Source organism: Brachionichthys hirsutus, chromosome 4 (assembly GCF_040956055.1).
Source record: "Brachionichthys hirsutus isolate HB-005 chromosome 4, CSIRO-AGI_Bhir_v1, whole genome shotgun sequence".
Lineage (NCBI taxonomy): Eukaryota > Metazoa > Chordata > Actinopteri > Lophiiformes > Brachionichthyidae > Brachionichthys > Brachionichthys hirsutus.
This window is the reverse complement of record NC_090900.1, coordinates 5544866-5561250: the sequence shown is the minus strand read 5'-3', so window position 1 is coordinate 5561250 and position 16385 is coordinate 5544866. Positions and strand designations below refer to the sequence as shown.

Below are 16385 nucleotides of genomic sequence, written 5' to 3'. Positions count from 1 at the left end.
TGCCACCTGGAGGCAGAAAGGCGGAACTGAATTATTTAACAACCGATTTTTATAGCGTTTATGATTATTAATCGCCCCAAAATAGCAAATAATAATTTACTTAGTGGCCAACATAATATATATATAATAAACATATAAAATAATATATATATATAAAGGTTTCCTAACAGGTGAACAAGCCTCTGCTGTAATGATTCAAGCAAAGTGACAAACATCAGATTCAGATTTCTCATTTATTTTTGCTCAGTAACACAAACATACAAATTCATCAACGCGTTTTCATTGCAGCAAGTTACATATATTACCACTTATCTTATTTACAGTAACTTATGCAAGTATACATTTGAATTTAACGCACAAATATCATGCAACTAAAGTATTTCTTTAAGAAATGCGCTACGCGCGCACACACACACACACACGCACACACAAGTTTCAGGTGAGCAGAGGCTTCAGCACCGGGGGTAGGAGACTCTGACGTGCCCCTGGATTAAAGGAGAGCTGCTCAGAATGGCTGACGGGCAGAATGGACTCCTGGGAGCCTGCAGGAGCGACGGAACCGAACAGGTAGCGGGTCCGAACGGGGATGGTCCGAATCCGGGCCCGCTGAGGCGGCTCCGCTGCGGATCCGGAGAAGGCTTGCTCATAATGCTCTCAATGCTGAAGGAGCACTTTGGCTGCAGGCCAGGCTTTGGATCAGGAGGTCCCGTTTCCCGACGCTGCGCACCGGAGCCTTTAGGCCCGCCGCTGCACTTCCCACGACCGCCCAGAGTTTGTGGTATAAAGTTATAAGAAGAGGGGGGCGGGATTACACCCTCCCGGGGGTTTACCCGGCCCTGTGCGTAATACGGGTGCCCATAGGGCCGGCAGCAGCGGGAATAAAACAGCAGTGCGTGCTCGCCGTGCTCGGGCTGGCTCCTCTTGAAGCGCTTCCTTCGCCGGAGGAAGCTGCCGTTGTCGAACATGTCCTCCGACGCGGGGTCCAGGGACCAGTAGTTGCCCTTGCCCGGGTTCCCCGGCTCCCTCGGGATCTTGATGAAGCAGTCGTTGAGGGACAGGTTGTGCCGGATGGAGTTTTGCCAGGCGGGGAACTTGTCTTTGTAGTAAGGGAACCTGCCGCTGATGAAGTCGCAGATGCCGCTCAGCGTCAGCTTCTTCAGCGGGCTCTGCAGGATTGCCATGGTGATGAGGGCGATGTAGGAGTAAGGGGGCTTCACCGAGCTGTTATGGGATGTCTTCGTGGACGCCGGTGCGTCCGCGCAGAAGCTGCTCTCGCTTTCCCCCGAGGAGTCTGGCTCCGAGGAGTCTAGCTCGGCACCAGACTCCGCTAAGGAGCCCGGGTCCGATGGGCACGCTGTTCGGCGTGGACGCCCGCGGGTCGGTTCATCCTCGCCCAGAAGCGCAGAGCCATGCCGTGAAGCTTCGGTTTCACCGGAGAGAGTCATGGTCGCCGGTTGGAGGTTCTAAAACGCGTAAAGATCAACTGCAGACATCGGTGGTTGGAAGTGCGCAAAAACCAAAAGGCCTTTGGTCTGTGCGTAAAAGCGCAGTCGCGGCGCGGTTCTCGCTAAAAGTTGTACGCGTAATGTTTATATGCCGGGAGGTTGCTGCCCCCCCCCCCAAAGACCAGAGCCATTAACCCTCTGGACCAATCAGAGCAGCTCTCCGCCGCGGGGAGCCACATAGGATGTGGTGGAGGGGGGGGGGGGGGGTCTGAGGAGCGCACGGCCTATTCATGGCACGAAAGCCCACTTAAATGACATTTAAAAACATTTAAAATAATAATAATTATATACGTATATGTGAAATCGTTGGGGTGAGCCCTTTATATATACGTAGAAGCTGCCGGGGTCAAATCTTCGTCTTCATCACCTTCATCCAGAGTGGGAGGGTGGACGGTCCAGGGGATTTTAACACCACGCCTAACGCGCAACAAGAAACAAAGCGTTTCCACCTGCGGGTTCGTTTAGTTTCCCACCTCCAGACCCCCGCGGGGGGGTGACCATGAAAATGGCCATGATGGTAGGGCTCCCCGCTGCCAGCCAAGAAAAGAGGTAATCGTGGCCTTAACGAGGACATCAGCATCAGAATGCGGGGAGGAAACGGCTCAGCTCCGCGGTGCGCCCTGCAGGCTGCAGGGATCAGCTCACCTTCACGACCGGGATGAAAACGTTGCGTCATCCTCAAAGAAGCCGGTCCAGAAGCGGATGCGTGATAAACCATTCCGTTACAAATCACCACGTTGGATAAACCACCCGCTGCGTCATTTAACTGCTGCTGCTGCTGCATGACGGCACTAATAAAGGATCAATAAATATAAATGTATCAAAGCCGCAGGCGCAGAGATGACACATCTCAAATGTAACGTTAAAAGTGGTATTTCTGTATTTTGCATATTAAAAAATATCTTCAATTTTGTTTTTTTTGGAACAAGCCCAATAGACGACAGATTAATACTGATCAATATTTATATTCATGGATAAAACTGAAACCAGTTTAAATGGAAATCTTAATTTTACCCACAATATTGGCTCCACCACTTTTGTGATGGAGCCAGATGCGAGAGCCGCAAACACTTTGCATGCGTTTCATAACAATAAAGCCTCAGATCTTCCTGCTCTCGGGGGCATTTCTCACACTTTGCTGCATTGTGAATTTACCTCCAACACAAAAGCACTTTGTCTCTGTTGTTACGTTAATAGTCGGCAACTGTCAGCTTGAACTCGTCGTTTTTCTTATTGGTAAAAAAAAAAAAGAAAACACTGTTCAGGTTGTTTCAGCGACAATACATGGTTTGTAAGTGAGAACTTTATTTCAATATTTTTGAAGTTAAACCAGAAACAAAAGCAAGGATAAGGATATAACATTTAGGAGTTCGGATGTTTATCTTAGGTTCCCCATCTTTTGAAAATTCCAGATCGTAAAAGCGATGTTGACAAAAACAAATACAGTAACTACAACTCTGGTCCATTGTACCGTGGTTTGTGTGCGCACATATTTTAGAAGTATTTTCCAAGGCGACACACAGCATTAAGCTCAGGCACGACGGCGAAGTACTTGGCATACTCGTTCAAATCACAATTTGGAGCTACAGCGTTGATCACAGTGACCTTAACCGCCCGCTGACTCGTCCTACTTCATGTTCTTGTAGGAAAGAAATGAACAATACCAAAATCTGGACAGTCAAATTCACAGTTTGTGCTTCAGAACCAACAACTTTCAGTGCAAAGAAGGAAGAAATGCTGGTTACTGACTCCTCTCCGGTCCGTGCACGACTGCAGAGACAAACTGTTCCTGCAGGATGTCCTTGTCCAGGTTTCTACCTGCATCACAGAGTAGAGTATCAACAAAGCGAAGAACGGACCTACGATACATATATTGTGTATAAAGGATGAAGACGTGTCCGAGTGAAGGGCTAGATGTCCAGCCAACCCCATGGAACACTTAATTCAGCTTTGCAGCCAGAAACTTATGAAAATTCATCTCTAAATTCAGAGACACATTCTACTTAAGAATATGTCGAATCTACGTTGCGCATATTAAGTGTCTTTGTAATTTATTGTCATTTTGCTGCCGTGGTGTAATTTATTTAAAATGTATTGTTAGTTTGCATCTGTGGTGTAAAATTATTTTTATTTTCCTATTGTTATTTTGCATCAATCGAGTAATTTATATTGGTTTTATTTTTATTTGTATTGTTAAATTCGTTTTGTGTGACTGTACTTGTACTCTAACATTCTATCTAATAAATATATTCATAATCATCGATTCAGCAGAGCTTGTGAAAGACGTGTGCACGTTGTCACCTATAAAGATGAGCCGGTTGATCCGCGGCTCCGCCTCCCACAGCTGAGGAGTCTCAATCAGCTCGTACAGCTCATGGACCGCCTGCAGCATCACTTGGTGTGCGTTATCTGTGATGGATATGACGCCCTAAAGAACACCACGAGTCACGTCACAGGTGAGACATCAAGTGGCTCTAAATGCAGCTAGAAATGCTGCATTTCCGGATCACTGTTCTCGCACCTTTAGCCGAATGACCGTCATGGGATGCCCCTCTTTGTTCATAAACATCTTTTCCCACAGCAGATTCTGAAAGAGTGGAGAATGATTGTGTTGCGTTGGAGGAGACACACTGGAGGGTCTGAATGGTGCCGAGGGACGGATACCTGGATGAAGACGTTCAAGGTGTCCTCGGGGAGATCTGCAGCCACTTCTAAAGTCACAGTTACGATACTCTGAGGATGACGAAGACAGCGTTACCAAAATGTGTTTCGCGAAGCACATTTTCCACCAATTTAAATTACACACAAACCTCAAACAAAACTGATGACTTTGTCAATGACTGTCAAAAAAACCAATTCCTGGAACCTGGTAATGTAAACATCTTTATCATACCCCCCCCCCCTTTTTTTCTGCCATCACACACACTCCCTTCCTCTACATACTTCATTTTAGCATTAAAGGGACACTTTGTAGCTATTTGGGGGGTGTTTTGTGTTGAAGTGTTAAAGTTCCACACTTCCTTGTCATTTGGTATAACAGAAAAACAGCCTACTCATTTACATGAAAAGAGCAACATGGGGGAGGAGGAAGAGGGGGGGGGGGGTATGAGGGAAGGGTGAGCTTCATGCGGGAACGGGAACCTGCAGAAAACTGACAACAATGGCATTATTTACGCACGCAAACACCCCCCCCCCCATCTCTCCTCATCCTGTGATAAAAGTTCATGGGTACGAAGCACGACAGAGCGAGACGAGGTCAACGAGGTCGTCGCAAGGAGTTGCTTGGATTTGTGACATCACGAGAAATGGGATCAGACAATTTGAAAAGGCCCGGAATTCGTTCGGTTTTGTGCATTTCCCCATTCGTTACTGATATTCAGTGTATGAAGGAGACCAGCTCTATTTGTAGTGTAAGAGGAAAAACATCAAAAGCTTCACTCGGACTCAACACAAAACCAAAAGCAGGGAGGGAGTTTTCACTCCAGTGTCACGGCCTGGGGAAATGCAAAGCACGGCGTTAGGCCGAGGACGCTGCATCCCCCTCCACTCTGGAGGAAATGATGCGTTAAAAGAAATTAGCAAGCATCATAAGAAAACTCTGGCAGAGGAAAGTATTATCTACAGCTTATTAAAAATAAAGAGACAAAGAGCAGAACGATCAATACCTTGTCAAGATGTGGTCCTGTAGTTTTCACAAGCTGGAGCTTCTCCGCTAGACTTTAGAGAAATGGTTACAAATATTAAAGTTTCATTAAAATATTGAACTAAAGCATCCGTTAACGGTGCTACATTGTTCCACGATGACTGAACATGTACACTTTGGAGTTGTGTAATTGATTTTTTTTGTTTTAATCATTTGTAGAGCTGCATTTATATCCTTTGTGTTGATATTATGACATTGAACGCTCTCTCCCTTCTGGCTGCAGACTCTGCATTCACCTCAGGACGTTCTTGCTCTGGACCGATCGTAAATATCTTTATCCTTTTAAAGAACCCAGGTTCCTCCATCTCTGTGGTTCCAACAGACAACTTTTAAATTTAATGTGACTTGCTGTATAATTTACTTCATCTGGACAATAACCCACAAAGTTTTACAAACAAGAATGAGGCTTTGTGGTTACATATAGGGCAAAAAAATATAATTACAAATCCTTTGAAGTTTTGTTTTACAAAATAATTTTCGTTATCTGGTTAATTTTCGTTATGTAGAATGTTTTTTTGTCTTTCATATCTTATGTTGTTTGAATACATTCCGGTCTACTGTAAAGACTTTACCTGCTTAAATCAAATGACCGTCTGAGGCAGAAGCCCGGTCTGATCTACCGGAGGAGAACCGGACCCGAACATTTCTGCCTGCCTTCCGTCTCCCGTCCTGACCTGTTATACCGTCGCTTAATGACAACTTTGAGAGTCCTTGTGAAAACTGTAGAATTGGCTGTTAAATTCGACCAAATACCCACCAGCAACCCCAAACAAACTACACCCATTGTTCTCTCCATCAGACCCCCCCCCCCCCCCCCCCCAACCTCACAAGGAGGCTAAATGTTGTGTCCAGCAGCTTGAGCTCTGCGTGATGTTAGTACCACACAGGTGGAACGGCGGGGGGCCGCTTCAAACAGCCAGCGTGGGATGGAGGAGCCCGGGCTCTCAAAGACAAGGGGGGAGAGGAGCCATCTATTGGGGGGGGGACTCCTCGGGAGCCGGTGGACACACACAGCTCTAATCCTCCGCAGCTGGGCCAAGAGACACTGACTGAGGGCATGTAAGAGAGCTTTAACACCGTGGCCGGTTTCATTCACATGAAAGGATGAACACCGACTATTCATAGGAATGACATTCTGCAGGGGATTCAATATGATGACCACCCTGCGGTGTAACAGGGGGGCGCTCAATAAAAGGGTCTGTTAATTAGAGAGAAACATGGTGAACAACTGTATTAAAGACGGTCGGGTGCAGAGTTCAGACAAACGGGAAACAAAGGCCATCAAGTCGGTCAAATTAACCTCTTGATTTCTATTTACGGTGAATGTAGGTAATCGATGTCGGAACGGCCAGAGGTCTTTGAAAGAAAACCTGTATTCCATACGTATTTAAACAGTCAGAAAGTGAGAAGAGCATCAGTACGGTTTGAGAAGGTAAACTTTATGAATACATTTGTCTTTGTATTTTATGCCTCCTCAAAAACGTTCATCTGAAAAGTATCACGCAGTTGAATGCTCAACTGCTAATGTTAGCATTACGCTTCAAAATGAACATTTTTAAAGCTGGCTTCCTGATAATTCTATCAATTTGAACCCATTTTGCATACACAACTGTCAAAAGCAAGCATGCCAACTCACTTTGCTCCATCCGTACTGTCAAACGAATGAAGATCGAGAACTTCAGAGAGATCCACCCTGTGGAACAGGAACCCTGATTATTTCAACGTTTTCATTTTAAGTCGCGACACAGCAGGCAAAGAACCGAGGAAGGAGCTTCAACACAAACACTCCGGGTTTAAGGATGGGCTAGCTGGAACAAAAAAAAAAGTTGTGGGGGTGCTTTTCCGATTAACCTCTGTCTGCATGGTGTTTTTCATCTGCTCACCCTCGTTTGAACTCTGCACAGACCCAAATCACACCAAAGCATTTGACACAAGCTGCTTGCTGTAGCCAGATGCCGACCAGGTCCAATAACTTGCTAAAACAAACGGTGCAACCGTGTCAGCATGAAGACCCTGGGTCAAAGTGCAAAGTCTTGTGGATAACCGAACACCTTTGAAGGTTTGCTGTTTACTCAGGGCGTAGCAGTTTGTGTTTGCATAAGTGTGTGTGTGTGTGTGTGTGTTGGGAGTTGTGTCTTGAACAATGTCACGCCTAAACGGCACCATCTTTGATATGAAGATCTGAGCAGGAGCAGCATGTGCATCTGCCGAGAAGGAATTCTGGCGCAAGGCAACAAAACGTTCCTCACCTTGACTTCTCAGTTTCTATAATCTTGACAAGACCGTTTATGGATCTGAAACAAGAGAAAGAATGCAACTATTTATGGACTTATAAAAAGGACCGACTCGTTCTTAGTACCCCACGACTCTGACCTACCTGACCGCTTCTCGGATTTGAGCAAGTTCCTCCTCGTTCACCAGGTCCGTCTTGTTAATAATACTCAGGTCAGCAACGGCAATCTGCCTAAAAAAGACATTAAACGCAACTTATTGTTAGCATGGCAGGTGAGAAATGTTGTTCAAAACCAAAGAGCGGAGTCAAGAATTTATGTTAATAGTTGAGAGCTATGACAGGAAGTCAATCACAATACTGGTAGCAAATAATGTTAGGCATCCAAGATCAGAAAACCTCCATGACACCGAGTGAATCCAGGTTTATGGGTGGCAGCAGGCTGCAGAAGACAAACTGACAAGGCAGCTAAGATCTGTTTAGCTTGGAGGTGAAAACACAAACAAAGAGCGAGAACGTAAAGGGTCATGCGAGAGGTCTTTCTGCATCGGTGTATTTGTTCAACAATCACACAGCTGCCGGAGGAGACAGAGATGCCCAGGGAGATCGACCGAAGGATGGCAAGAGAGCACGGTCAAAGGGACGCCGTAAGGACAAGTGTGGGAGATCGAGAAGCAAAACCTTAGCATTTGGTATTTTCCGTTACTCTGAAATCACCACCAGTAGCAAGTTAGCTTAGCATGAAGACCGGAAACACCTTGCCTGGCTCTGAATGGAAAGAACAAGCCTCCTAGCAGAGCTTCTAAAGGCCAGTGATGGAGGGAATAGGTAGTAATAAGTCAATGTACCTGGCTGCTTCATTGATGAGTCCCTCAGGTTTTTCCTCCGTCAGTTGCTACAGAATGCAGAAATAATGAAGTTACACATGCTACCAGAAAAGCACAGAAAAAGGCAAAAGTGATCCTCCTACATATTCCTAATTTTAATGGAATCCTAGAAAAAAAAATGGAAATGACTATTAGGAAGAGACAAAGCAAGCCGTGTCCAATTGGTAAGAGAAAGACCTTTATTTCATCTTTGTAAACTCAGTGACATGAGACTAAAGGCGATCATTTTCTGTTTGTCTTCTTCCAGCAGGGAGGCAGCAATTTCCAAAACAGTCTCAAGCGCATAAACAGGCCGAACAGCCGTTAACTTGTCATTAACCTATCAGCATCCGGCAACATCGCTTTATTTTTGAACAAATAAATATCAGGTATAAAAAAACTAAACAGAAAACCCCCAGAATGGTCATTCGCTTTTAACGTCTGCCGATTGGATGTCCCAGTTCTAAAACCAACACATCTCTGGTATTCATTTCTCCTTCACTCAGTCATCTCCTCGTTTCCCTCCTCACTGAGCAGACAGAGCAGCACCTGGGCCATGAAATGTGTCGCCTCCCTGAGCATGACACCTTTAAATTAGAGCCCATTATTTAGGTGTCACTAGTCCCGTTCCTTTAGAAGACATCAAGGAAGGACAGGATGTGTGTGTGTCACTATGCATGGGGGGGGGGGTTACAAAAAAATCTCATAAATGTAACAGCTTTTTTTAAAGATTTCAAATGCCGGTAACTAAACTGTTGCCCTGAGGCAAATACTGACTGATGTTTAAGTTGGGCAAAAGCTTAATTTGATTTATCTCCAATAAGGGTTGAGTGGCTGTTGCTCTAGTCTATGCTGTCCTGAGGGACACATTTTCCTCCCACAACATTTATCTGACAACTTTTGGTACTTTAATTTACAAATTAAGATTTTTGGCATACAAAATAAAAAATATAGAGTCTTTAATAATCAATTACTCTCAGAAATACATGACATTTTCTCAAGAGAAGATCCTTCTTGAATGCTCCGAGTACATACCTGGAGTCCGTACTTGGCATCAATGACAGTGACGATGCCTGTAACAAAAACGTAAGTGATGAGTTTTGCGAGATGTCGCTCTTTGTTCTCCGCCTGTTTCCGTTTGTCTAAAGTGCTTTCACTGTTGTCCACGGGACACTTTTGGTCTGCGAGCCTGTAACAGAGTACACAGCTGAGTATTTAGGGTCATGAGAAAGACACCATTCACGCACACACAAAGCATTAAAACAGAAATGAGAAGATACATCGACATTGAAGACGAGCAACAGTTGAGCGAGTAAGATGAAAGATGTCTCCAAATTAAGAGCTGCAATATATAAATCTTAAACGGCAGCAGTTCCAGAAATACAAAAGGTTTATTAAAACAATTGGGCATATCTAAACTGCATTGTCTTCACACTCATTTATCCCGAGTTCAACCAGTGCAGGCTGAGAAGCTACCGTATGTTTGACAGACTAGAAAAACAGATTAAGAATGTAATCCATTCACAAATGTTATCGCATGACGAACAAAGGCAGCTCAGAATAAACTGGCGACGGTTCAGTTAACCTCAAGATTTCGGTGCCAGTATTTGACTCTGTATAAACGGGACCGAACAAATACCCATCTTCCACCCTCGATCAAATTCAAACTGTGCTGCGTATCACGTGTCACTGTTATTGTATGATTCTTGTCAGTCTGTCTGCAGGATAATTCGTGTTTATGCATCCAAAACTGCCTGAATACCCAATTGTGTATCGGTCACATGATTGTGAGCAATTCCAGGCACTAGGAGCGTCTGTCTGTTCAGCATCTCGCTGAACTCAGACTCCGGTATCTGCCTCCAGCCTCTCTTCTACTCTACTCCCTTCCGTTTCAGTCAGCAGGGCTGAAGACAGACTAATTACAGTAGTCTGCATGATCGCATTTGGAGGTTGATCTGGTTTGTTTGTTCCTACTCAAGTCTCAAGTCTCTGCCAGAAGCTCTTTCCTCCAGTTTCGGTGGGTGAGTGGCTCCGTTCCCCCCAACGCAACTTAAAAGTCGTCGGGGCTACGCTTGTGTTTGAAGCACAAATAATACAGAATCTGTGCATGGCTTCCAGTGTTATCATTTGCAGCGGGAGTATTCGGGCAGTAAACTCCTCTCCCCTGCTGAGGCCATTGAACCTAACCCATAACCGTACGACTTATAGCTTAAGTTTTTTCTTTTTGTTTTAAAGAAAAAACAATTTTGTTGGCAGTTGAGCAAGATAATAATTGTGCTAATTTGTCTAATATCAGTACAAACAAAAAGTCCCCGTTATGTCAAAGGGCTTTGGTGCTCTGGATTTGGTCCCCCAGCCACCAGCTGTTGACCCCTGACCAACAGAAAAATGAGTGCATTTTAAAGCCGCTCTGCATGGCCTGCTCAGAACCCTGCTCCCAAAGGAGAGGCGGCGGACGGAGTATATACAGTAAAACACTGGTCATAATTCTAGAGGTTGTGCAGGCCCCCCCAGTAGACTGGCTATCGATGGTAGGGGAGGCAATAAATGGGACAACTGACAATTGCATCCATGTATATGAGAGGTGATTAAGGGTACTGGAGGCAACGGCTCAGATTCAAACCACACAAAAGGCAGAGGCCTGGAGGTAGTCATGGATCCCCTTCAATGCAAAGCACTCTGCATGAGGGTCAGCAGGACTGCAGACAGAATCATGCCCTCATATCCCGGCACAAAACTCAGGACTCGAGTTTGATGGTTCCCATCGAGGTAGTTTGGTACACTGGTTTGAGCTCTATGGTACTGATCAGGTCGGGGGTTTCTGCTGAAGAGGAGAAACTAGAGGCTCGGATCAAGTGCTGGGACAGTGAGCAGAGGAGGCCAAGACCGTTCTCAATGGTGGAGGGACACCGAGGAGGCCAAAGCTTCAATCCTGTGGTCTTTTAAATCCAGAGGACCAATTTCCCTGCTTGTACGTGTAAACAGCTGTAAAATGAATCCAAAAAAGGATAGAGGAAATCCATTTTCATCTGAACACACGTTGCATTTAATCGTGCCGGGAATAAAACATGGTTTCACTTGTGTGATCGATTGCTATTGTCTGTTTCCAAAACGTTTTCTGGAAAAATAAGTCAAGTCATGGTAAAGAGCGCACCGAGTCATTCCAAATATCTTACCGTCCAAATAGATGTCACTGCCGAGCTCCGCATCGACCCAGAACATGGACGCCACAGCTCCTGCCGGAGGATTGAAACTGGGAGATTAGATTATAAACGGCCTGAATGCACAACTTTCAAAAGGGTCCAACACCAAGGCCGAGATATTTATGTGTCCCAGGAAGCCTCCAAAATAACAGCGAAACCAATAAGTGAAACTTTAAGGACGTAAAAAACCACTACGAGAAACCGTTCTACATGTCACAACGTTTTCTGAATTTCAAGCCGATATATTACATCCATCCATTTTCTTCCGCTTTTCGAGTCCCGGGTCTGCTGGAGCCTATTCCAGCTTGCTATGGGCGAGAGGCGGGGCACATCCCGAATGCGTCGCCAGCGCATCGCGGGGTCACACAGAGAGACAACCACTTACCGGTACACACACTCACACACGGACAATTTGGAATAATCAATGAACCTAAATTGAATTATTTTGGAGGTAGGAAACAGGAGAAAACCCACACGGACACGGGGAGAACATACCAAGTCCACACAGATAGGATTCAAACACGGTACCTTCTCGCTGTGAGTCGACAGCACTAACCACTACACCACCGTGCCACCCATTATATTATAACGGACATGCTTAAAACAGTAGTTAATGATTACTTTCATTATTATTTCATCATTTAGTAAATAAAATACCTTTCCATTACAATTTCCTGCATCTTGAACTCACTAATGCAGAAAGGCCAACAATCCAAACCCCAGATATTCCGTTTGCCAGCCAACCTCTACATCAGAAGAAGAATAAACTATTATTAAAGTGTTATCAAGTTAATAAATGACCAAACTCTAGGCTGTTTGTGAATAAATGAATAATTTCAGCATTTACCTGGTTAACTATATTCACTTACACCTTAATGTTTTATTTAATTCGAATTATACTTTTTCCAGGAATCAAGCAATAGTTTTCTGACTGAGCTCTGAAGCAGATCAACCCAATATCCGAAGCTTTCAACTGGTTATTTCCTGCTGGTACCTTTGGCTCGTTTCCATTTTCCTGCAGATGTGGCTATTACAGGACTCTGCGTCGCCACGGCAGCCACAGCTTGTTCACATTATTCACTTTTGTCAAACTGCCAAGCGAGAATAAGAAAGCTTTGTAAATATTTGATGGCTGTGTGATGAAAACACTGTTTTTGAGTGGCATGTTTCACACAACTCATCCAACCTCTTCTCAGAAGAATCCCCTAGGAGCCTTCATGACTGACAGCTCCACGGGAGCCAATGATGGAGCTGTACTAGTCGATAAAATGCAAGTGTCAGCCAATCACATGGCAGAGACGTGAGGACAGCCTCAGTCTGAGCACGCTGTTCACACAAGTGATGTGTGTCTGCTCACGCCCCTTCTTCCTGACAGCTGTCACTTAGCGACACACCCCAGTTGTCAGAGGACTCACCCTTTAATGGCCTGATATTGAATTTGTGATTCAAACCTGCGAGATGAATGGACAGATGGATTTTTTATTTTTGTCTGCTGATGGAAATAGGTTCCTGTCACAAACAACTCAGAGTTCTAAAAAAAAAAAAAAAAAAAAAAAACTTTTGATGTGGGCATTAAAAGTTTAACCATTGTTTACACACATGAAAGAAAAGAGGGTTATAAGGACATGGTTTAATGCATACGTCATCCGAGAATATGCCGTCATCCTTGCAAACAAAACAATCCTATGTGCAGACAACATATCAGAGACAACACAGTCTTTTTTTTCTTCTTCTAACTTGTCTGCGTATAATCTCAGAAATAACATTCATGGAGACAGTCATTGTTCGAGTTATTATGTAAGTTATTTTTGATGCGATTGCGACCGTCACCTGCCCTCTTGGTAGACAAGCCTACGGTATTATGTTTTATTAAATTCCGCATCCTACTTTGTGCCATCGAGGGCTGTGCACACCACGGTGAACCATGGAACCAACAAGACAGACAGACAAAAAGTGAGAAGTAGTGTTCTGAGGGGGTAAAACAATGCAGTGGATTTATTTGTGCTTGTTGTTCTGCCCCTTTCATCCAAACATAATTCCAAGAATGATCACAAAACACCAGATTCGCCAAAGTCTTGAGAGGACAGTCTGGCTCATCTACCGGTAGGTCCCAGGAAATCTGAGGTAGTCCCATGAAGGTTTAATCCCCATAATGGGACTACTTGACAATAACCCTGCCCTTAGAACATGAAATCAACCTGGTGACAGCTATGAGATGCTGCACAGCCCCATCTCTGAGGCTTTAGTGCAGCGCCAACGTGACAATGAATGAAGTCCATTCATCAAGGCTTGCACGTTCCATGTACTGTAGTTGCGTTACTTCCATCAACAGTAAATGTTTGCACAAGTCAGTAACTCTTAATATGGTAAAGTATCAAAATATCTTACAAAAGATACTTTAATGTAGTTTGATGATATTTCTTTCACATGGTCAAAATGTTAAAACCAGTAACAATTACATCACAGGCAAGAGCAAAATAAAATAGGTGACAAAATGTGTCATACCTGGATCAGCCAGTCCGGTTGTTTCCAAAAGGATGTAGTCAAACTTTCCTTTCTTCTCCATCAGGTTCTCAATGGCTTTGAGGCCATTATCCCTTCAAAATGAAATATATATATATATATATACATAAATGACGCCAGTAATGATTTTCAGAATATGCACAACATAAGGTCTACAGTCGGGGGTTAGAGTGGGCTGGAATGAACCACAATGTTTGTTCCACCTACATTCTGAGGTATCTATACACGCACAGCAGGTAATCAATTCGTGTAAAATGTGAAGTATTTGGCTCAAAAAAAAAAAAGCTGTAGGATCTACAACAAAGTTAAAAACTTATTTTGTTGTTTTAGTTCGCATTGAGACAGAAAACGGCCTGTAATTACACACTTGACAGAGCAGCAGAGGCAGCCGTTCCTCAGCTCCAACCACTCCTCATACAGCTCTCCATCGTAACTCACTGCAAGGGACTTCTCAAGAGCACTGCCTGCAGGTGGAGGATGAGGATGGAACATCAATCAGGATAACATTAGTTGATAAAAGGCGCAATGTTGCAAACATATTTTGCACACTAGATATAGATTTTAGCATTCTAAAAATGTAAGGTTTTTAGATGCCAGCAAATTCTAACAAATGCATAAGCTACATTTTTAAAACCACTTTATATAAATAAGACATTATGCAACATAAAAATTCTACCAAATTAAAAATATCAAAGCAAATATTAGATAGGTTAATGAGTTTCTAAATGAAAGATTCTGGATAATCAGAGAAACCACTTTGTGTCAAAGTTGCTGCAATGCCGCCCTCTTTTGGAAGCGTGTTGAAATAAACAATCATCAACCTGGCGTTGCAGCAAATTCTCAGCTGACATGCTTGTGACTTCGCAATGAGTTTACCCTCTCCAAACTCATTGAGTATGACAGCAATCCGTTTGTTGTGTTGTTCTGTTAAGATGTAGTTCAGGAGCGTCGTCTTTCCAGCACCTATGAATACAAGCAAACGTTAAGTAAATTGATCATTAGGGGCAGCACAAGAGTTGCCTTTTAGAAAAGAATGAGAGAAACGCGAGTGAAATAGGAAATATGAGAGAGAACGATATACCACATCGCAGTGAGGGGCCTACTGGCAAACGCCCGAGACCACAATCTTATAAGCTCACGATAGATTTGAGTCGCATTGATCTCTCACCGAGGTAGCCTGTGATGATGGTGACGGGTATCTGCACCGTAGGAGAACCAGGTGGGGTATCAATGGGCACCAACTCTGGACAATCGTCGTGCTCCATCCCATTGTCACCCATACCAGAAATAATTGTCTGCAAATGGGGGCACAGATCGACCTTATCTGAAGAATTGAAACGTATTTAACTAAGAAAATAGGACAAACAGATTTAAACTTCATGACACGACCATGCATCAGTAATTAATAGCATCCATTTCAGCGATATTTGGTCATTTTTGTGCCAGAGATAAAGATGAAGAAATATCTGTCTGGTTGCTTTTTACTTGATAAAATAATTTACAGTCTAATCGAAACATAATAATTTACGCGCTAGCATCTAATCGCTCACCCGTATTGTGAACAGCTGTGGACTCATTGCATTGGCATAGCTAACATTTAGCATATTTAGCCTTTATGTCCTTCACGTACCTGCTCAATGCGCCGCGGTAGAGGATAACTAACTATTTATTGGATTTACAAAATCTATGAACAAATTGATCTGACAGCGCCTCTTCTAGTCGGAGCCAATCAAAGTTTTCAACAAGAACTAGCTCCTCAGCTCCGCCGTTGCTTTGAGTTTGACAGCGGTGTTACACCATAAACCCTCCGTTCAAGTCCACGAGCGCGAAGGTTCCGTATAAAACCGGTATAAAGATTGGACATTTTTAACCCTCAATGAAAGCAGTTTCGCCTCGTTCATCACACCAGAAACAAAAATAAACCTGGAGATGAGAAAAAGGATTTTAGTCAATATTAAGACACCTTGAATGAGACTGAGACATCTTAGCAGGTGGTTACAGTTCAATTCATTTGTTAATTGATTTGTCTTCACGATTTTGTTTGATATATTTTATTCGAATCTTCGAATAATTCCACAGTGTACAGAAAAGAACATGGTATTAAAAAAAAACATTGTGCGTATCCTCAGTAAAATGCATTCAAAACGACTTTCTGCACATTAATGCTCCTTTCTTAGACTGTAAGCCCAAACAATAATGTTACACCCATGCAGCGCCCAAAGTGATGATTAATATTAATAATACTTTCCTGCCACACATATAAAACAATGTTTTCAACAGACGCGTGTGTGTTTTGCGTGACTGTGCGTGTTTTGCGTGTCTGTGTGTGTTTTGCGTGACTGTGCGTGTTTTGCG

The 16385-nt window shown here is 43.8% G+C and overlaps 2 protein-coding genes across 2 annotated transcripts; both read right to left on the bottom strand.

Moving 5' to 3' along the window:
* Window positions 1-452: 452 nt before the first annotated feature.
* foxd5 (forkhead box D5) lies at window positions 453-1445 on the bottom strand. The gene has a single exon (XM_068738683.1). It carries the CDS (start codon window positions 1443-1445, stop codon window positions 453-455), a length of 993 nt encoding a protein of 330 aa, XP_068594784.1.
* A 1361-nt stretch (window positions 1446-2806) lies between these two features.
* cbwd (COBW domain containing) lies at window positions 2807-15310 on the bottom strand. The gene is made up of 15 exons (XM_068738846.1): window positions 15199-15310; window positions 14907-14993; window positions 14398-14494; window positions 14013-14104; window positions 11481-11540; window positions 9340-9377; window positions 8287-8333; window positions 7586-7672; window positions 7458-7502; window positions 6845-6901; window positions 5171-5222; window positions 4170-4238; window positions 4027-4092; window positions 3807-3933; window positions 2807-3323 (listed from the first exon to the last, which is right to left on the bottom strand). Exons 1-15 carry the CDS (start codon window positions 15308-15310, stop codon window positions 3247-3249), a joined length of 1113 nt encoding a protein of 370 aa, XP_068594947.1. The 3' UTR covers window positions 2807-3246.
* Window positions 15311-16385: the final 1075 nt, after the last annotated feature.

What these genes read in the sequence shown, in the direction of transcription:
- foxd5 (XM_068738683.1), bottom strand. Translation starts at nt 1,445, where the DNA reads ATGACTCTCTCCGGTGAAACCGAAGCTTCACGGCATGGCTCTGCGCTT.
- cbwd (XM_068738846.1), bottom strand. Translation starts at nt 15,310, where the DNA reads ATGGGTGACAATGGGATGGAGCACGACGATTGTCCAGAGTTGGTGCCC. An exon ending in CTCATCAATGAAGCAGCCAG is followed by an intron (nt 7,673 to 8,286) that starts GTACATTGACTT and finishes TGTCTTTTTTAG; the next exon opens with GCAGATTGCCGTTGCTGACC. An exon ending in ATAGAAACTGAGAAGTCAAG is followed by an intron (nt 6,902 to 7,457) that starts GTGAGGAACGTT and finishes CCTGTTCCACAG; the next exon opens with GGTGGATCTCTCTGAAGTTC.